Source organism: Somniosus microcephalus, chromosome 24 (genome assembly GCF_052327205.1).
Source record: "Somniosus microcephalus isolate GS21.2 chromosome 24, FLI_Smic_1.0, whole genome shotgun sequence".
NCBI lineage: Eukaryota > Metazoa > Chordata > Chondrichthyes > Squaliformes > Somniosidae > Somniosus > Somniosus microcephalus.
The window spans coordinates 4,904,648-4,926,320 of record NC_141010.1 but is presented as its reverse complement, the minus strand read 5'-3'; the positions used below and the strand labels follow the sequence as shown (position 1 = coordinate 4,926,320).

The 21,673-nt window shown below is 50.9% G+C and overlaps 1 protein-coding gene across 4 annotated transcripts; it reads left to right on the top strand.

Annotated features, from left to right (window-relative positions):
- The first annotated feature begins 2,168 nt into the window (after positions 1-2,168).
- On the top strand, positions 2,169-21,490 carry LOC147100976 (cytosolic 5'-nucleotidase 3A-like). Of its 4 annotated transcripts, none has more exons than XM_085966104.1 (9): positions 2,169-2,395; positions 4,814-4,912; positions 6,047-6,183; positions 7,985-8,031; positions 12,289-12,374; positions 13,291-13,380; positions 14,864-15,026; positions 15,727-15,927; positions 20,981-21,490. In XM_085966104.1, exons 1-9 carry the CDS (start codon positions 2,259-2,261, stop codon positions 21,092-21,094), a joined length of 1,074 nt encoding a protein of 357 aa, XP_085822230.1. In that variant the 5' UTR covers positions 2,169-2,258; the 3' UTR covers positions 21,095-21,490. The 4 variants fall into 4 exon arrangements, with proteins under 4 accessions (XP_085822230.1, XP_085822233.1, XP_085822232.1 ...); XM_085966107.1 differs by having other exon boundaries at positions 2,308-2,395; positions 6,114-6,183; XM_085966106.1 differs by lacking the exon at positions 2,169-2,395 and adding an exon at positions 2,413-2,699.
- Positions 21,491-21,673: the final 183 nt, after the last annotated feature.

The following is a 21,673-nucleotide window of genomic DNA, read 5'->3' as shown; positions in this document are numbered from 1 at the left end:
CTGGAATAGTGGGAGGAGTCAGCCGAGGCATGTCCAGACCTGTACCTAGTGGAATACACATACAGACACAGACAGGTATAACAGTGGTTTACCACACTCCTTCCATGGCAAGAACCCTCTCGCTACAAAGGCCAACATGCCATTTCCCTTCCTAACCACCTGCTGCACCTGCATGCCCACCCTCAGCAACTGGTGCACAAGGACACCCAGGTCCTGCCGCACCTCCCCCTCTCCCAATCTACCGCGACAGATGGGAAAAAAGAGACAGAGACAACTGCAGACACTGAGAGCCTTCACATTACAAAAGGCCTTAAAGTGTAGACTCGCAAAACTAGCTCCGACAGTCAGCTCCTCATTTAACCCCTCGCAAACTGTGTTTGAGTTTAATGGTCCTTCTAAGGCTGCTCCGTGAGTTTCAGCTTCTTAAACATGCAAAGAGGTATCAAAATTTGACTTGTCTGCCATTCAACATCAGCTGTTCTTAAATATTGTAACTGCCAGCTGTGGCTCAGTGGGTAGCACGCTCGCCTCAGAGTCAGAGGCTTGTGGGTTACAGCCCCACTCCAAAAACTTGAGCACATAATCCAGGCTCACGCTCCCAGTGCAGTACTGAGGGAGTGCTGCCCTGTCAGAGGTGCTGTCTTTCGGATGAGACATTAAACAAAGATCCCGTCTGCCTTCTCAGGTGAACGTAAAAGATGCCATGGCACTATAGCAGGGAAGTTATCCCCAGTGTCCCGGCCAATATTTATCCCTCAACCAACATCACTAAAAACAGATTATCTGGTCATTATCATATTGCTGTTTGTGGGAGCTTGCTGTGCGCAAATTGGCTGCCATGTTTCCTACATTATAACAGTAACTCCACTTCAAAAATTACTTCATTGGCTGTAAAGCGCGTCGGGATGTCCTGAGATGGTGAAAGGCGCTATGGAAATGCAAGCCTTTCTTTTCTTAGAACTCAGTACCAGCCTCGGGCAGCTCATACCTAAAAATTAGTGAGGGTGCAGAGGAAGGGTGTTGGTCAGGGGGCTGGGTGTTGGTCAGGGTGATGGTCAGGGGGCAGGGTGTTGGTCAGGGGGCTGGGTGTTGGTCAGGGGGCAGGGTGTTGGTCAGGGGGCTGGGTGTTGGTCAGGGTGATGGTCAGGGGGCAGGGTGTTGGTCAGGGGGCAGGGTGTTGGTCAGGGGGCTGGGTGTTGGTCAGGGTGTTGGTCAGGGGGCAGGGTGTTGGTCAGGGGGCAGGGTGTTGGTCAGGGGGCAGGGTGTTGGTCAGGGGGCTGGGTGTTGGTCAGGGTGATGGTCAGGGGGCAGGATGTTGGTCAGGGGGCTGGGTGTTGGTCAGGGTGATGGTCAGGGGGCAGGGTGTTGGTCAGGGGGCTGGGTGTTGGTCAGGGTGATGGTCAGGGGGCAGGATGTTGGTCAGGGGGCAGGGTGTTGGTCAGGGGGCTGGTCAGGGGGCAGGGTGTTGGTCAGGGGGCTGGGTGTTGGTCAGGGGGCTGGTCAGGGGGCAGGGTGTTGGTCAGGGGGCTGGGTGTTGGTCAGGGGGCTGGGTGTTGGTCAGGGGGCAGGGTGTTGGTCAGGGGGCAGGGTGTTGGTCAGGGGGCAGGGTGTTGGTCAGGGGGCAGGGTGTTGGTCAGGGGGCTGGGTGTTGGTCAGGGGGCAGGGTGATGGTCAGGGGGGATTGGGCTGGGGTAGGGCTGCAGAGCAGGGTTTGGGGGGTAGAGCAGGGTTTGGGGTGCAGAGCAGGATTTGGGGGGCAGAGCAGGGTTTGGGGGGTAGAGCAGGGTTTGGGGGGTAGAGCAGGGTTTGGGGGGCAGAGCAGGATTTGGGGGGCAGAGCAGGGTTTGGGGGGTAGAGCAGGGTTTGGGGGGCAGAGCAGGGTTTGGGGGGCAGAGCAGGGTTTGGGGGGTAGAGCAGGGTTTGGGGGGTAGAGCAGGGGGGTAGAGCAGGGTTTGGGGGGTAGAGCAGGGTTTGGGGGGCAGAGCAGGATTTGGGGGGTAGAGCAGGGTTTGGGGGGTAGAGCAGGGTTTGGGGGGCAGAGCAGGATTTGGGGGGCAGAGCAGGGTTTCGGGGGTAGGGGACTAAGGTCGGTGCCCAGGGTGGGCGAGTTTGCGGCTCGGTGCCTCATTGTGTGCAGCCGCTTTTGCTCCAAACCCGGAAACAAAGGCGGATTGTGAAGCCGCCCCACCGCTGTTAGACGGGGAGCGAATCGTAGAGAGGGTCCAACCCCAAACGTCAACTCAAATTTCTCTCCACGGATGTTGCCTGACCTGCTGAGTTTTTCCAGCATTTTCTGTTGTTATTTCGTAGAGAGGGAGCCCGGAGCCCGCTGCTCTGCCGGCCGCGGTGCTGCGCTGTTGCTGCACAGATTCGGTTCTGAGCAGGAAACAAGATGGTGGGTGGCGCAGATGACCCGGAATGTCCGCTGCAGCGTGCAACTAAAACAGCGAGCGCACCCCTAAATAACCGGGGGCCGGGTGGCCCGGGAGGGCGGGGGTTGCGGGGAGCCGCCTGCAGCTCTCTGCCCCGCGGCCCCCGGCCCAGCAGCCGAGATTTGACGGTGTCCCTGGGAGGGAGTGCGGCAGGGCCGGTGCTCCCGGGCACTCTCTGTGTCTGGACATTGAGTGAGGCGGAGCGGGGCTGGCCGCGATGCCCTTCACAGTCAAATAGCCCATTTGCAAAGTGTCAGCCGTGGCTCAGTGGGTAGCACCTTCTCTCCTTTGATTCAGAAGGTTGTGGGTTCACAGTCCTCAATCGAGGCCCACACTCCCAGTGCAGTACGCCGCACTGTCGGAGGGTCAGTACTGAGAGAGTGCTGCACTGTCTGAGGGTCAGTACTGAGAGAGTGCTGTACTGTCGGAGGGTCAGTACTGAGGGAGCGCTGTACTGTCGGAGGGTCAGTACTGAGGGAGCGCTGTACTGTCGGAGGGTCAGTACTGAGGGAGCGCTGTACTGTCGGAGGGTCAGTACTGAGGGAGCGCTGTGCTGTCGGAGGGTCAGTACTGAGGGAGCGCTGTACTGTCGGAGGGTCAGTACTGAGGGAGCGCTGCACTGTCGGAGGGACAGTACTGAGGGAGCGCTGCACTGTCGGAGGGTCAGTACTGAGGGAGCGCTGTACTGTCGGAGGGTCAGTACTGAGCGAGCGCTGTACTGTCGGAGGGTCAGTACTGAGCGAGCGCTGTACTGTTGGAGGGTCAGTACTGAGGGAGTGCTGTACTGTCGGAGGAACAGTACTGAGGGAGCACCACACTGTCGGAGGGGCAGTACTGAGGGAGCGCCGCACTGTCGGAGGGTCAATACTGAGGGAGCGCCGCACTGTCGGAGGGTCAGTACTGAGGGAGCGCCGCACTGTCGGAGGGGCAGTACTGAGGGAGCGCCGCACTGTCGGAGGGGCAGTACTGAGGGAGCGCCGCACTGTCGGAGGGGCAGTACTGAGGGAGCGCCGCACTGTCGGAGGGGGCAGTACTGAGGGAGCGCCGCACTGTCGGAGGGGTCAGTACTGAGGGAGCGCCGCACTGTCGGAGGGGTCAGTACTGAGGGAGTGCCGCACTGTCGGCGGGGCAGTGCTGAGGGAGCGCCGCACTGTCGTAGGGGCAGCGCTGAGGGAGGGCCGCACTGTCGGAGGGGCAGTGCTGAGGGAGTGCCGCACTGTCGGATGTGCCGTCTTTCGGATGAGATGTTAAACCGAGGCCCGTCTGTTCTCTCAGGTGGAGCTGGCATTTGTTGGGTGCGTTACACCGTGGCTGATAATCACCGTGTGCAATTGTAGCGATTCAAGTGTTTGTATTAAATTCCTTTGCTCCCCATTTTAACGAACAGTGTGCATTAATATGGAGCAGGGTGACTCCAGCCCTTTCATTGCAGTGCCCATCACCCACCCAGTGTTGGTGGCTGAGTGCTGTGTCGTTCCTGTGCAATGATGCTGGAAGAGTCAGTCCAAAGGGCAAGGTTCACTGATGTCTATCTGTAGTGATCGTTACTCCCTACTGGTACCGTGTGCTCCATGAACTTGTGATCATCTCGTATTGTTAACCAGTGGCCTAAGTATCAAAGTGGGCCGAGATCACCGTGTGTTACAGCTCATGTATATATTTTGTAGTAATACTGATAATTGGGTGTAACACTTGTGCTATTTGCGTGGCTGTGTGTGTGGGTGGGGTCGGCTGTGAGGGGCAACTGAAGCCAGTGGGGGTTTGGAGGAGAAGGGACTGGCAGGCAGTGGGTGGATTGAAAATGCAGACATGGGGGAGGGGGTCAGAATCTTGCTGAGTTGCAGGGATGGTTGAGGGTCGAAAACCTGCGTATTAGGAGTGGGCTATCGTACCAGAATCTCTCAGTGGACAGGGCCACGCGCTTTCTCCGCAGTGATGCGCTGTCGTGAGCTGCATTCTCAGTGGGGGAGTCTGTGGGTCAATCTCGTGCTCATTGAGGGCATGTTGAGCTTCTGAAGCTGGGGGGGTGGTGGTGCGGGGGGAGTTGAGAGACAATAATTTGGGGGAGGGGGGAAGCGGAGTTTTACCTAGGGGGCTGGTGGCTATAATTTCTGTTCACTGGATCAGGGGCCATTCTATAACGCTGGGCCGATTCCATTATAATCATTTGGTCACGTAACGTTATGCTTCCAGTTCCACCTACAGTTCAAATGCCATCAGAATCTAGAGAGCACTCAGTGTTTAATATATAATCATTAGTAACACACCTCTTGTCCCTGGGTTGATTCCCCGCCCCCTGTATATGAGGAGGTGCTGTGCCTGTCTTTACTCAGAGAGTTTGATTTAATATTCTCCGGGTGACTGTTTTCACTTTCCCGCAGGTACCAGAATTACAAAAAAGCACAGTCCATATCCGGGAACCGGAGCATGTCAAAAAAATCATCTCCTCCCTCCGTGATGGGGGAGCGTCCAAACTGCAGGTGGGTTTACAGCGAGGGGTAGTCCTGAGTTACCCCTAGTGCTGGGTTTACAGTGATTAAAGAGTCAGTTTTTTAAAATGTAATCATTCTCGGGATGTGGGCATTGCTGGCAAGGCTGGCATTTATTGCCCATCCCTAATTGCCCTTCAGAAGATGGTGGCGGATCTTCTTGAACTGCTGATTAGAGCCCTGAGTTGCCCCAATGGGTGGGTGTGCACTGTGGGTGGTCTTTAGTTACCCCTAGTAGCGGGTTTAAGTTGAGCCGTAATCAGGGAACCCGTGCAGCCTCCAGCAGGCCTTGACCAACATTCAGGATTGGGCTGACAAGTGACAGGTAATATTTGCACCATACATAGTCCATCAAGAAAAGTCCCAACAATCTCCTCCAACAGCACTTGCGAAGCTTGTCACCATCCAGGACAGAGCAGTTCACTTGATTGCTGCCCCTGCCACCAGACTCAGTATCCACTCCCTTCACCACCGGCACACCGTGGCTGCAGTGTGTACCATCTACAGGATGCACTGCAGCAACTCGCCAAGGCTCCTTCGACAGCACCTCCCAAACCCGGCGGGCAGCCGATGCAATGGGAACACCACCACCTGCAAGATCCCCTCCAAATCACACACCATCCAGACTTGGAAATATATCGGCCGTTCCTTCATCATCGCTGGGTCAAAATCCTGGAACTGCCTCCCTAACAGCACTGTGGGAGCACCTTCACCACACGGACTGCAGCGGTTCAAGAAGGCGGCTCACCACCACCTCCTCCAGGGCAACAGGGGATGGGCAATAAATGCTGGCCTTGCCAGCGATGCCCACATCCCGTGAATAAAATGGAAATAAAACAGCCCCACACACCTAGTTCATGCACAGGGCTCGATGTGAATAATTCACTGTACTGTCCATCAGGTATCATTGATTGATTGTTCTGTCCTTGTCATGAAACTTTGGGGTTATAAAGAGAATAACCCGTCCGTTTGCCATGGTCACATCAGTCTCTGTGTGTATGTGGGGTGGGCTGGTTTGTGGGGGGCCCTTGGGATGGGGTCTCTATATAAAAGGCAGGAGCTGAATTCTGTGCAGGGTGTGATTTCTCTGGCAGGGTCCCAGCTCCATGTTTTTCTGTGTTTTAGGGAGCGTTGGAGCTGTGACGTGTCCGTGCGGTCTGCTCCCGCTGATGGGCCACTTTTTCTGTTCCAGGTCATTACAGATTTTGATAAGACGTTAACTCCATTCGACAACGATGGCAAAAGGAGTCCGACCTGTCACGGTGAGTCCCTCTGTCTGCTTCTGCTGCAGTGGTCGTCGGGGCAGGGGTCTCCTTGCAACAGTAAAGATGGGCACCCAGAGGGAGGGCATGTTGAGTTTGGGGCTGAGGCACATTTTGGGGGGAGTGTAGAGGGAGCTTTACTCTGTATCTAACCCGTGCTGTACCTGCCCTGGGGGTGTTTGATGGGACAGAGTAGAGGGAGCTTTACTCTGTATCTAACCCATGCTGTACCTGCCCTGGGAGTGTTTGATGGAACAGTGTAGAGGGAGCTTTACTCTGTATCTAACCCGTGCTGTACCTGCCCTGGGAGTGTTTGATGGGACAGTGTAGAGGGAGCTTCACTCTGTATCTAACCCATGCTGTACCTGCCCTGGGAGTGTTTGATGGGACAGTGTAGAGGGAGCTTTACTCTGTATCTAACCCGTGCTGTACCTGCCCTGGGATTGTTTGATGGGACAGTGTAGAGGGAGCTTTACTCTGTATCTAACCCGTGCTGTACCTGCCCTGGGAGTGTTTGATGGGACAGTGTAGAGGGAGCTTTACTCTGTATCTAACCCATGCTGTACCTGCCCTGGGAGTGTTTGATGGAACAGTGTAGAGGGAGCTTTACTCTGTATCTAACCCGTGCTGTACCTGCCCTGGGAGTGTTTGATGGGACAGTGTAGAGGGAGCTTCACTCTGTATCTAACCCATGCTGTACCTGCCCTGGGAGTGTTTGATGGGACAGTGTAGAGGGAGCTTTACTCTGTATCTAACTCGTGCTGTACCTGCCCTGGGAGTGTTTGATGGGACAGTGTAGAGGGAGCTTTACTCTGTATCTAACCTGTGCTGTACCTACCCTGGGAGTGTTTGATGGGCAGTGTAGAGGGAGCTTTACTCTGTATCTAACCCGAGCTGTACCTGCCTTGGGAGTGTTTGATGGGACAGTGTAGAGGGATCTTTACTCTGTATCTAACCCGTGCTGTACCTGCCCTGGGAGTGTTTGATGGGACAGTGTAGAGGGAGCTTTACTCTATCTAACCCGTGCTGTATCTGCCCTGGGAGTGTTTGATGGGACAGTGTAGAGGGAGCTTTACTCTGTATCTAACCCATGCTGTACCTGCCCCGGGAGTGTTTGATGGGACAGTGTAGAGGGAGCTTTACTCTGTATCTAACCCATGCTGTACCTGCCCTGGGAGTGTTTGATGGAACAGTGTAGAGGGAGCTTTACTCTGTACCTAACCCGTGCTGTACCTGCCCTGGGAGTGTTTGATGGGACAGTGTAGAGGGAGCTTCACTCTGTATCTAACCCATGCTGTACCTGCCCTGGGAGTGTTTGATGGGACAGTGTAGAGGGAGCTTTACTCTGTATCTAACCCGTGCTGTACCTGCCCTGGGAGTGTTTGATGGGGCAGTGTAGAGGGAGCTTCACTCTGTATCTAACCCATGCTGTACCTGCCCTGGGAGTGTTTGATGGGGCAGTGTAGAGGGAGCTTCACTCTGTATCTAACCCATGCTGTACCTGCCCTGGGAGTGTTTGATGGGGCAGTGTAGAGGGAGCTTCACTCTGTATCTAACCCGTGCTGTACCTGCCCTGGGAGTGTTTGATTCCAGCACTGGGGGAAAGAAAGTGCAAACATCTGTGCCCAGCATTGATATCACCTCAGTGAGGGGATAATTTCCCAGAGGGTTTAAGGGAATTTGCACCAGGAACGGTGTAAATGAAGTGAAGTGTTTCAGGTGGACTATAAGCAGTAATGGTCCTTTGCCCTCGCAGTCAGGCCTGTAATAATCCTGTTCTTGTTTTGGGGATTTTTTGCAGATATTATTGATGAAAGCGAATTAGTCAGCGAGGAATGCAGGAAAAAGGTAACTGGTGTCTCCACATTTACATATAGAAATAATCTGCAGCTCTCCCCAGCATTTGGGAATTATCGAGGAGTGCCTGAGGAGCAGAGAATTGTCACAGTGACTTTAGAATGATGAGTCCATCTCTCCGCATGGTACATTGCCCAGAACACCTGGGGAAGGATCACAAGTTCAGAATATCCCGCCCACCTGCTGTCATTTTAATTCCAATTCCCTGCCCTCTCTCCATATCTTATTTCCCCAGTAAATATCTCTCTGCCTTTTAAACACCTCAGTTAATTGTGGAGCAGCATGTCCCTGAATCTCTCAAACCTTGGTGTGAAGGGGTTTTTCCTGGCTTCAGCTTTACCTGGCTAAGCTCGGAGTCCGGCCCTTGGCTCTGGATTGCCCTCCCTGGGGGCAGAGTTGTTCCCTTTCCACTCTGTCAGCTCTCTTCATTATTTCAAACACCCCAATCAGTGTAACCCTTAACCTCCAGTGAGTAGAACCCAAGTTTACCCATCTCAGTCCCGAAGGTCTCCCGAATCGTCGCTGGACTTGCTCCGAGGCCAAAACTAAACACAGTATTCCAAAGTGTGCATTGCGCGCGTGTGTGTGATTGATTGTAGCATGTATGTTGTGTGTTTGTTGTATGTGCATGTGTGTCTCGTGTGTGCAATTATTGCACGTGTTCTGTGTGATTGTAGCATGTTGTGTATGTGTGCATGTGATTGTTACATGTGTATGTTTGTGCGTGTGCGATTATTGCACGTGGGTTGTGTCTGTTGATTGTGTGCAATTATTGTTCGTGTATTGTGTGTGTTGATTGTGTGCGTTTATTGCACGTGTATGTTGATTGCATGTGTGTGTGTGATTATTGCTCGTGTATTGTGTGTGTGCGATTATTGCACGTGTGTGTTGTGTATGTTGATTGTGCAATTATTGCTCGTGTATTGTGCGATTATTGCTCGTGTATTGTGTGTGTGCGATTATTGCACGTGTGTGTTGTGTATGTTGGTTGTGTGTGAGATTATTGCACGTGTGTATGTTGATTGTGTGCGTGTGCGATAATTACACGTGTTGTATATGTTGAGTGCGATTATTGCACGTGTGTGTTTATGTTGATTGCATGTGTGTGCGATTATTGCGTGTGTATGTTTGTGTGATTATTGCACGTGTGTGTATGTTGATTGTGTGTATGTGTGCGTGATTATTGCACGTGTGTGTGTTGATTGTGTGCGTGTGCGATTATTACACGTGTGTTGTGTATGTTGAGTGCGCGATTATTGCACGTGTGTTGTGTATGTTGATTGCGTATGTGCGATTATTGCACGTGTTGTGTATGTGATTGCGTGTGTGCGATTATTGCACGTGTGGTGTATGTTGATTGCGTGTGTGCGCGATTATTGCACGTGTGTGGATGTTGATTGCGTGTGTGTACGATTGCACGTGTGTGGATGTTGATTGCGTGTGTGTGATTATTGCACGCGTGGTGTATGTTTGTGTGTGTGCGATTATTGCACGTGTGTGGATGTTGATTGCGTGTGTGTGCGATTATTGCACGTGTGGTGTATGTTGATTGTGTGTGTGCGATTATTGCACGTGTGTGGATGTTGATTGCGTGTGTGTGCGATTATTGCACGTGTGGTGTATGTTGATTGCGTGTGTGCGATTATTGCACGTGTGTGGATGTTGATTGCGTGTGTGTGCGATTATTGCACGTGTGTGGATGTTGATTGCGTGTGTGCGATTATTGCACGTGTGTCTTTGTCTCAGACACAGTCCACTCCTGATTATGCAGAAAAATAAAGGTGAAGCAGGAAATAAAAATTCTTGTTGTTTTTCAGTGGGATCGAGTTTGGCCTTTAGTTTCCCTGTTGACAAATGAGAGAGAAAACTGCCAGTGCCTTGTATTTATCATTTATTTTACCTTTTAAAAAAAATCTTTGTTGAATTTATACATCACTTAAAACACAACTTTGAAAAATACAGGGAATGATCAGGAAATGTGAACAGAATTAATAGTTCCAGGAGAAGGGCTAGCATTGTCACAGCAACGAGGTACCGAATGGTCTCCTCCCGTGTGCAAAAATGTCATGCCATGCTCGCTAACTGTCACTGCACTTCGAAGTCTTTCATTGTACGGGAAGCGGTTCGGGATCTTTTGTGCTGTGATACGGTGCTGCATAAATGCAAGTCTTCATATATTTCTTTCCAACAAGTTGGCTTTCTGTGAATCTATTTTGTTTCTCTGTTAATTGCAATGCTGCCGGTGGCCTCCTGCTGGCAGGCTTGAGCCGTTAGCAGTCTTTAGTCTCAGGAATCACTGCTAACTCCAGCCAGGCAACTGCCTTTGTTTCCTGAGTGGCTACTTTATCAAAAGGGAATAGTGAAACTCTGGGTGCTTGTAGGTTTGGGAGTGGGAGAGCCCGCTGTATTTTAGGCTGCTGTAAAGTGGGAAAGAACTTAAGAATTAGGAGCAGGGGTGAACCATAGGCCATTCAAGCCTTCTCCGCCATTCAATAAGATCAAGGCTGATCTTCTACCTCAACTCCACGTTCCCGCCCGATCCCCATACCCCTTGATTCCCCGAGAGTCCAAAAATCCATCGATCTCAGCCTTGAATATACTCAACAACTCGGCATTCACAGCCCTCTGGGGCAGAGAATTCCAAAGAGTCACCACCCTCTGAGTGAAGAAATTCCTCCTCATCTCAGTCTTAAATGGCCGACCCCTTATCCTGAGACTGTGACCCCTGGTTCTAGACTCGCCAGCCAGAGGAAACAACCTCTCAGCATCTACCCTGTTGAGCCTTCTCAGAATCTTGTATATTTCAATGAGATCACCTCTCATTCTTCTAAACTCCAGAGAGTATCGGCCCAATCTACTCAATCTCTCCTCATAGGACAGCCCCCTCATCCCAGGAATCAATCAAGAAAAGTATTACAATTCCCTGCCCTGTTACTTGTATCTGCGCAGATTGTATCCCAGAATGTTTGAGATTTTCCCCACATTTCTCCCCTCCACTTCTGAAGTCACTGACCCTTCCCCCCCCACCCCAGGGTTACAGTGGACCCGTGCGCCAGTGCAATAGTGATGGAGAGCTGACCTGTCGGAGGGGCAGTACTGAGGGAGCACCGCATTGTCGGTGGGGCAGTACTGAGGGAGCGCTGCACTGTCGGAGGGGCAGTACTGAGGGAGCACCGCATTGTCGGTGGGGCAGTACTGAGGGAGCGCCGCACTGTCGGAGGGGCAGTACTGAGGGAGCGCCGCACTGTCGGAGGGGCAGTACTGAGGGAGCGCTGCACTGTCGGAGGGGCACTACTGAGGGAGCGCCGCACTGTCGGAGGGGCAGTACTGAGGGAGCGCTGCGCTGTCGGAGGGGCACTACTGAGGGAGCGCCGCACTGTCGGAGGGGCAGTACTGAGGGAGCGCTACGCTGTCGGAGGGGCAGTACTGAGGGAGCGCCGCACTGTCGGAGGGGCAGTACTGAGGGAGCGCTGCACTGTCGGAGGGGCACTACTGAGGGAGCGCCGCACTGTCGGAGGGGCAGTACTGAGGGAGCGCCGCACTGTCGGAGGGGCAGTACTGAGGGAGCGCCGCACTGTCGGAGGGTCAGTACTGAGGGAGCGCCGCACTGTCGGAGGTGCTGCCTTATGGATGAGACGTTAAACCGAGGCCCCTTCAACCCTCACAGGTGGACGTAAATGATCCCATGGCACTATTTTGAAGAAGAGCAGGGGAGTTCTGCCCGGTGTCCTGGGGCCAATATTTATCCCTCAATCAACATCATTAAAACAAATTATCTGCTCATTATCACATTGCTGTTTGTGGGAGCTTGCTGTGCGCAAATTGGCTGCCGCGTTTCCTTCATTCCAACAGTGACCACGCTTCAAAAAGTACTTCATTGGCTGAGAAGTGCTTTGGGATGTCCTAAGGTTGTGAAAGGCGCTCTATAAATGCAGTTTCTTTCTCTGATACGGCGAGAGTTTAATTGGGGTTGGAGTTGCCCGCTCTAGTACTGGTTGTGACGGGATCCTCCTGTGCTGCCGGTTCTACCATCCCACACTGCGAGCTTCGTGATGAGCCCAGCTGCACAGAGCAGATGTCGGTACAAGGAGGGAGGGGCTCCCATGCGAGCAGCTTAAACCGGCGTCTCTGACACGAGACCCCCCCACCCTGTGAGTGCGGAGGGTGAACGACGGTGGGAACAGTAAAATAAACCAGAGCGACTCCGCGGTACCACAGGGGCTAATGATTCTCCTTCTCTTGTTACAGCTGAAGGACCTTTTCAGTATCTACTATCCCATCGAGGTTGACCCTTCCCGCAGCATCAAGGAGAAGCTCCCCCTGATGATTGAGTGGTAAGGCCACAAGCCTCAGACTTTCCTTCTACTTTTTGTGTCTCTAACGCCCCCTAACACCATCGAGCCACACGGAGCAGTAAGGTGTCGGGTTCCATCCTGGCTTCTGTCCAGAGCAGCAGAACCAGAGGACCCGGCCTGCGCTCGAAGTGGGGTAACTTCAAAACTAATCTGCGGAAACAATATTTTAGTGAGCGAGTGGTCAATCTATGGAACAGGCTCCCTCATCCTTGTTTTCAAATCCCTCCATGGCCTCGCCCCTTCCTATCTCTGTAATCTCCTCCAGCCCCACAACCCCCGAGATCTCTGCACTCCTCCAATTCTGGCCTCTTGCGCATCCCTGATTTTATTCGCTCCACCATTGGCGGCCGTGCCTTCAGCTGCCTGGGCCCTAAGCTCTGGAATTCCCTCCCTAAACCTCTCCGCCTCTCTCTCCTCCTTTAAGACGCTTTTTAAAACCGGCCTCTTTGGCCAAGCTTTTGGTCACCTGTCCTAATATCTCCTTATGTGGCTCGGTGTCAGATTTTGTTTGATATATTCCCAATTTGAACGGTGATATATTTCCAAGTCAGGATGGTGTGTGACTTGGAGGGGAACTTGGAGGTGGCGGTGTTCCCATGCGCCTGCTGCCCTTGTCCTTCTAGGTGGTAGAGGTCGCGGGTTTGGGAGGTGCTGCCGAAGAAGCCTTGGCGAGTTGCTGCAGTGCATCTTGTAGATGGTACACACTGCAGCCACGGTGCGCCGGTGGTGGAGGGAGGGAATGTTTAAGGTGGTGGATGAGGTGCTAATTAAGCGGGCTGCCTTGTCCTGGATGGTGTCGAGCTTCTCGAGTGTTGTTGCAAGTGCCAAGTAACTGACCCTGTTCTGACCCTGTTCTGACCCTGGACTGACCCTGGGACCTCTCTTCTCTCGGCAGGTGGACGGAGGTCCACAAGCTTCTCGTGGAGCAGAGGATCCAAAAGAACAAGTTGGCAGAAGCCGTGAGGGAATCAAACGCTGCACTGAGGTAACAGATTGAGCCATTGTGTGTGATGTATTCTCAGACGTTTAGGTCCCAGCCATGGCACAGTGGGCAGTACCCTCGCCTCTGAATCAGAACGTTGTGGGTTTAAGTCCCACTCCAGTGACTTGAGCACAAAATCCAGGTTAACACTCCCAGTGCCGCACTGTCGGAGGGGCAGTACTGAGGGAGTGCTGCACTGTCGGAGGGGCAGTACTGAGGGAGCACTGCACTGTCGGAGGGGCAGTACCGAGGGAGCGCCGCACTGTCGGAGGGGCAGTACTGAGGGAGCGCCGCACTGTCGGAGGGGTAGTACTGAGGGAGCACCACACTGTCGGAGGGGCAGTGCTGAGGGAGCGCCGCACTGTCGGAGGGGCAGTACTGAGGGAGCGCTGCACTGTCGGAGGGGTAGTACTGAGGGAGCACCACACTGTCGGAGGGGCAGTACTGAGGGAGCACTGCACTGTCGGAGGGGCAGTACTGAGGGAGTGCCGCACTGTCGGTGGGGCAGTACTGAGGGAGCGCTGCACTGTCGGAGGGACAGTACTGAGGGAGCGCTGCACTGTCGGTGGGGCAGTACTGAGGGAGCGCCGCACTGTTGGAGGGGCAGTACTGAGGGAGCGCCGCACTGTCGGAGGGGCAGTACTGAGGGAGCGCTGCACTGTCGGAGGAGCAGTCCTGAGGGAGTGCTGCACTGTCGGAGGGGCAGTACTGAGGGAGTGCTGTACTGTCAGAGGGGCAGTACTGAGGGAGGGCTGCACTGTCGGAGGGGCAGTACTGAGGGAGTGCTGTACTGTCGGAGGGGCAGTACTGAGGGAGTGCAGCACTGTCGGAGGGGCAGTACTGAGGGAGCGCTGCAATGTCGGAGGGGCAGTACTGAGGGAGTGCCGCACTGTCGGAGGGGCAGTACTGAGGGAGCGCCGCACTGTCGGAGGGGCAGTACTGAGGAAGCGCTGCACTGTCGGAGGGGCAGTACTGAGGGAGCGCTGCACTGTCGGAGGGGCAGTACTGAGGGAGCGCCGCACTGTCGGAGGGGCAGCCTTTTGAATGAGACGTTGAACCGAGGCCCCGTCTGCCCCCTCAGGTGGACGTAAAAGATCCCATGGCACTATTTGAAGAAGAGCAGGGGAGTTCTGCCTGGTGTCCTGGCCAGTATTTATCCATCAATTATCTGGCCATTTATCTGATTGCTGTTTGTGGGAGCTTGCTGTGCGCAAATTGGCTGCCGCGTTTCCTACATTAGAACAGTGACTACACTTCAAAAATACTTCATTGGCTGTAAAACGCTTTGTGGCATCCTGAGGTTGTGAAAGGTGCTATAGAAATACAAATTAGTTAGTTAGTTCTTTTCATTCTCCCTCCTTCCTTCCCTTCCTTCCTTTAATCCTTCCTCCCTCCCTGCCTTTCTTTCAGCTGTGCTCAGATGCTGAATGATTGCAGCTCTCGGTTTAGCAATCGGCAGTGTGTGATGTGCTGTTTTCTGTCACAGGGACGGGTACAAGCTTTTCTTCGATAAACTTCAAAAGCACAATATTCCCGTCTTCATATTCTCGGCCGGGGTCGGCGATATTTTAGAGGAAATAATCCACCGGTTTGATGTCTACCACAAAAATGTCACGGTGGTGTCAAATTTCATGGACTTTGACGAGAATGTGAGTGAGTGAGTATGGTGTGGGGGTGGGGCTTCCAGCTGGTTGTTTAGTGTTTCGGAACATCCTGAGGTTGTGAAAGGCTCGATAGAAATGCAAGTCTTCGTGTCGAACATAAGTGTGAGAGCAACTTTAAACTAGGCACGAACCGCGTGGGCCAGTGACACAACAGAAGAACAAGGATTAGGAGCAGGGGGAGGCCTTACAGCCCCTCGAGCCTTTCAATAAGATCATGGCTGATCTTCGACCTCAACTCCACTTTCCTGCCCGATCCCCATAGAGTCCAAAAATCTATCGATCTCAGCCTTGAATATACTCAACGACTCAGCATCCACAGCCCTGTGGGGCAGAGAATTCCAAAGATTCACCACCCTCTGAGTGAAGAAACTCCTCCTCATCTCAGTCTTAAATGGCCGACCCCTTATTCTAAGACTATGCCCCCTAGTTCTCGACACTCCAGCCAGGGGAAACAACCTCTCAGCATCTACCCTGTCAATCCTCCTCAGAATCTTATATGTTTCAATGAGATCACCTCTCATTCTTCTAAACTCCAGAGAGTATCGGCCCATTCTACTCAATCTCTCCTCCATAGGACAGCCCCCTCATCCCAGGGATCAATCTAGTGAACCTTCGTTGCACCGTCTCTAAGGCAAGTATATCTTGTTACAAGTTTATCATGTGTTTGTTTTTTTTCCCTGCTCAGGGAGTTCTGAAAGGATTTAAAGGCGAATTGATCCACATTTACAACAAGCGTGAAGGAGCTCTGCGGAACACGGAATACTTCCAGCAGCTGGCAGAGTACAGGAACGTCGTTCTCCTGGGAGACTCACTGGGGGACCTCAACATGGCTGATGGAGTCCAAAACCAGGAGAACATCCTGAAAATCGGATTCCTGAATGACAGGGTGAGCGAGGGGTGCACGTTCCTGGCTTTCCCCCTCACCACTGGGATTAAGTCGAAGAGATTTGGCGTCCCAGAACCACAAGTGGTTAATGCAGGCGTGACTCAGATTAGGAACAGGGGGAGGCCCCTCGAGCCATTCAATGAGTTCATGGCTGATCTGTATCCTAACTAACTCCATTTACCCACCTTGGCCAGCAAAAATCTGTCGCGCTCCGATTTAAAATGATTAATTGAGCCCCAGCATCTACTGCTTTCTGTGGGAGAGAGTTCTATACTTCTACCATCCTTTGCATGAAGAAGTGTTTCCTAACTTCTGGTGCAGAGTGACTGTTGGTAAACCATTTAACTGGTGTAATTAGAGGGATTGATTTAATTTAAATCCAATTAATTAAAGGGGATACTAGCATCTAAAATCGGGCAGAGGGTGTCCATAACTAACAATAAAAAAATTAATTAATTGCATAGAATGGAGCAGGTGATGTGTTACTGTTGCGAGATGTGGGAGCCGGTGGACCCCATTGAGGCTCACGGTGATTACGTCTGTGACAAGTGTCTGCTGCTACAGGAACTCCAGCTCCGTGTTGATGAGCTGGAGTCTGAGCTTCAGACACTGCGACACATCAGGGAGGGGGAAAAGTACCTGGACTCTGTGTTTCAGGAGGTGGTCACACCTATGAAGTTAATTAAATTCAGATGTAGCCCATGGTCAGGGACAGGACGGTGTGACTACGAGTGAGGCAGGTACGGGGATCCAGGAGGTAGTGTTGGAGGAGCCGCAGCCCTTGCTCTTGTCCAACAGGTTCGAGGTTCTTACTCCCTGTGGGGACAGGAGCAGGGACTGCAGGGAGGATGAGCAACCTGGCCACAGCACCGTGGAACGGGGGGCCATTCAAGAGGGGGGAGTAAATAGAAACGTTGTAGTGGTAGGGGATAGTATTATTAGGGGAATAGAGTTCTCTGCAGCCGAGAGCGAGAGTCCCGAAGGCTGTGTTGCCTACCCGGTGCCAGGATTAAGGACATCTCCTCTGGGCTGGAAAGAAACTTGCAGTGGGAGGGTGGATCCAGTTGTTGTGATCCATATTGGTACAAATGACGTAGATAGGACTAGGAAGCCGGTTCTGTTAAAGGAGTATGAGCAGCTAGGGGTCAAATTAAAAAACAGAACCTCAAGAGTAATAATCTCTGGATTATTACCTGAGCCACGAGCGAATTTGGCTAGGACAAATAAAATCAGAGAGTTAAATGCGTGGCTCAAAGACTGGTGTGGGAGAAATGGGTTTTGCTTCCTGGGACACTGACATCAGTACTGGGGCAGGAGGGAGCTGTTCCGTTGGGACGGGCTTCACTTGGCCAGTGCTGGGACTAGAGTCCTGGCGGATCATATAACTAGGGCTGTAGAGAGGGCTTTAAACTAACTAGTTGGGGGGAGGTTCCTAGAGAGCAAAAAATAAAAATGACAACAGAGAAGGTCATAGACTTAGGTTGCAGTGGGGAAATTAAAAACCAGAGTGTGTCAGGAAGGGGCAGAAGGTATGGAGTAAAAGGTAAAGTAATAAAAAGGGCAAAAGCAGGAACTAAGTGTCACAAAACATATTTGAAAGTTCTCTATCTGAATGCACGTAGCATTCGTAACAAAATAGACGGGTTAATGGCACAAATAACTACATATGGGTATGATCTTGTGGCCATTACAGAAACATGGCTGCAGGGTGACAATGCCTGGGAATTAAACATACCAGGTTATTTAACGATCAGGAAGGAAGGGGAGGTGGGGTGGCTATGTTAATAAAGGAAGGAATCACTGTAATACAGAGAAATGATATTGGGTCAAAAGATCAGGATAATGAAACAGTTTGGGTGGAGATAAGGAATAAGGGGAAAAAAACACTAGTGGGCGTAGTCTATAGGCCTCCGAACAGTTGCAACTCTGTTGGACGGAGTATCAATCAGGAAATAGTTGAGGCTTGTAATAAGGGAACATCTATAATTATGGGGGATTTTAACTATCATATTAATTGGACAAATCAAATTGGGCAGGGCTGCCTTGAGGATGAGTTCATTGAGTGTATTAGGGATGGGTTTCTTGAGCAGTATGTATCTGAACCGACCAGGGGGCAAGCAACCTTAGATCTGGTCCTGTGTAACGAGACAGGTTGGATCTCAAACAAGCGTGCTAAGCTTGAATAAAGGAGACTATGAAGGTATGAGAGTGGACTTGAGTAGAGTGGATTGGGAAAATAGATTAAAGGGTAAGACGATACATGATCAGTGGTGTACATTTAAGGAGTTATTTTACAACTTCCAAAAAATATATATTCCACTGAGAAGAAAAGGGTGTAAAAGAAAAGACAGCCATCCGTGGCTAAGTAAAGAAATTAAGGATAGTATTCGACTAAAAACAAGGGCATATAAGGTAGCCAAATCTAGTGGGAGGATAGAGGATTGGGAAAACTTTAAAAGACAGCAAAAAATAACAAAAAGATTGATTAAGAAAGGGAAGATAGATTATGAAAGTAAATTAGCAAAAAATATAAAAACAGATAGTAAGAGTTTTTATAGTTATATAAAAAGAAAAAGGGTGGCTAAAGTAAATGTTGGTCCCTTAGAGGATGAGACCAGGAAATTAATGGTGGGAAATATGGAGATGGCAAAAACACTGAATGAATATTTTGTATCAGTCTTTACAGTAGAGGACACTAAGAATATCCCAACACTGGACAAACAGGGGGCTAAAGGGGGGGAGGAGCTAAACACAATCAAAATCACTAAGGAAGTGGTACTCGGTAAAATAATGGGACTCAAGGTGGATAAATCACCTGGACCTGATGGCTTACATCCTAGGGTCTTGAGGGAAGTGGCGGTAGGGATTGTGGATGCATTAGTAATAATTTTCCAAAACTCCCTGGACTCAGCAAAAGTCCCGGCAGACTGGAAAACTGCTAATGTAACACCCTTATTTAAAAAGGGCAGTAGACAGAAGGCTGGAAACTATAGACCGGTTAGCCTAACATTTGTGGTAGGTAAAATTTTGGAGTCCATTATTAAGGAGACAGTAACAGGACATTTGGATAATCATAATTTAATAGGACAAAGTCAGCATGGTTTTATGAAGGGGAAGTCATGTTTGACAAATTTGCTGGAGTTCTTTGAGGAAGTAACATATAGGGTGGATAAAGGGGAACCAGTGGACGTAGTGTATTTAGACTTCCAAAAGGCATTTGACAAGGTGCCACACAAAAGATTATTGCTTAAGATAAAAAATCACGGGATTGGGGGTAATATTCTGGCATGGATAGAAGATTGGCTATCTAACAGAAGGCAGAGAGTTGGGATAAATGGTTCATTCTCAGACTGGCAATCAGTAACTAGTGGTGTTCTGCAGGGGTCAGTGCTGGGTCCCCAACTCTTTACAATCTATATTAACGATTTGGAGGAGGGGACCGAGTGTAACATATCAAAGTTTGCAGATGATACTAAGATGGGAGGGAAAGTAGTGAGTGAGGAGGACATAAAAAACCTGCAAGGGGACATAGACAGGCTAAGTAAGTGGGCAGAGATTTGGCAGATGGAATACAATACTGGAAAGTGTGAGGTTATGCACTTTGGCAGGAAAAATCGTAGAGCAAGTTATTATCTTAATGGCAAGAAACTGGAAAGTACTGAAGTACAAAGGGATCTGGGGGTCCTGGTGCACGAAACTCAAAAGGTTAGTATGCAGGTGCAGCAAGTGATTAAGAAGGCCAATGGAATGTTGGCTTTCATTGCTAGGGGGATAGAATATAAAAATAGGGAGGTATTGCTTCAGTTGTACAAGGTATTGGTGAGACTGCACCTGGAATACTGCATACAGTTTTGGTGTCCATACTTAAGAAAAGACATACTTGCTCTCGAGTCAGTACAAAGAAGGTTCACTCGGTTAATCCCGGGGATGAGGGGATGGACATATGAGGAGAGGTTGAGTAGATTGGGACTCTACTCATTGGAGTTCAGAAGAATGAGAGGCGATCTTATTGAAACATATAAGATTGTGAAGGGGTTGGATCGGGTGGATGCGGGGAGGATGTTCCCGATGATGGGTGAAACTAGAACTAGGGGGCATAGTCTTAGAATAAGGGGCTGCTCTTTCAAAACTGAGATGAGGAGGAACTACTTCACTCAGAGGGTGGTAGGTCCATGGAATATGCTGCCCCAAAAAGCTGTAGAAGCTACATCATTACATAAATTTAAAACAGAAATAGAGTTTCCTAGAAGTAAAGGGAATTAAGGGTTACGGGGAGCGGGCAGGAATTTGGACATGAGTCTAGGTTCGGACCGGTCATGGCCGTGTGGGTAGCGGAGCGGGCCCAGGGGCCGTGTAGCCTGATCCTGCTCTTATTTCGTGTGTCTAATTCTGTTAGATTCAGGAGATGGTTCTGTGATAGTAGATTGGTGGTTAGGATCAGATCAGCCATGATCTTATTGAATGGCGGAGCAGGCTCGAGGGGCCGATTGGCCGACTCCTGCTCCTATTTCTTATGTTCTTATGTTAACTTCTCTCCCGAATGGTTTGGCTGTGATTTTAAGGTTATGTCCCCTTGTTCTAGACTCCCCCACCAGCAGAAAAAGCTTCTATTTACCCTAACCATTCCTTTCAAAAATCTAAAAGCCTCAATCAATCAAAGTCCGTTTGCTAAGTCACGCTGGGGTATGGCTAACATTTGGGTGCTGGGCCTCAGGTGCCCAGACAGGGCATACTATTTGACTGGAGGAGGCGTCACTGCCAACACTCAATCCTCTCCTCGCCCAACATCTGCACACCTTTTCCGACAGAGGTCAAGGGACGGAACAGAGGCTGATTTTCACTTGAAATCCCAGGGTCGCGGACTCGGGTCAAGGGTCGCTAGCACTGCCATGGCTGAGAGTAGGTAATTCAGCATAGACCAGGGATCACACCTGGGATTCCTACTCTACAAGGCGCAGTACCACAGCGGGCAGGGCATTTACAGCAGATTCATTGTAGATTTTAATGTAAAACACATACACCTTGCGTGTTAAGTATCCTGTTTCTCCTGCAGGTCGAACAGCTCCTAGAACAATATCTGGACTCCTACGACATTGTCCTCGTGAAGGATGAGACCTTGGACGTGGCGAATGGAATCCTGGAGCACATTCTCGAACTGGTCCCATAGTCATATTGCTGGCGGGACGATTAGGCACCCTGCAAACATCAGAGTTACCTGTATTACCCAACGCTGGGCCAGGCTTGGAGAGGTGTCTGGAGGTTTGAGGAACATGGTCCACGATGCACAAACAAGGCCGCCTTTGCTGAGCGGGGCTGGGACAATTGGACCACCCACCCCGTACATAGTATTTGAAAATGAGTGGAGACTCTAGAGTCCCGTGTCAAAACAGGCCTCGGAAAATCTACTTTATTCATTGTTTTGCTTATTTGTGGGTAAATTGTGTTTAACATTCACAGGCAAAATGGAAGAGCTCCCAACTTGTTGTGCCCTTCAGTGTCCCATTGCAGTCTGCTGACATTTCACAGTTCTAATTTTAAATAAAAAATGTTCAACATAAACCAACCTAAATGTTTAGTTCAGAGTGTGGAGAGATATGATTGATTAGCGAGGGGAATGTGTGGATCAATCTTTATTTACTGAATGCAGGTTGCCCTGGTAACCAATGTGCCCTGTAAAAAATTTTTGTTGGTGCACGGGCCCATTAAATCTTTTTGCCCGGTTATTTCCTTTGTAAAGCCGGTGAGC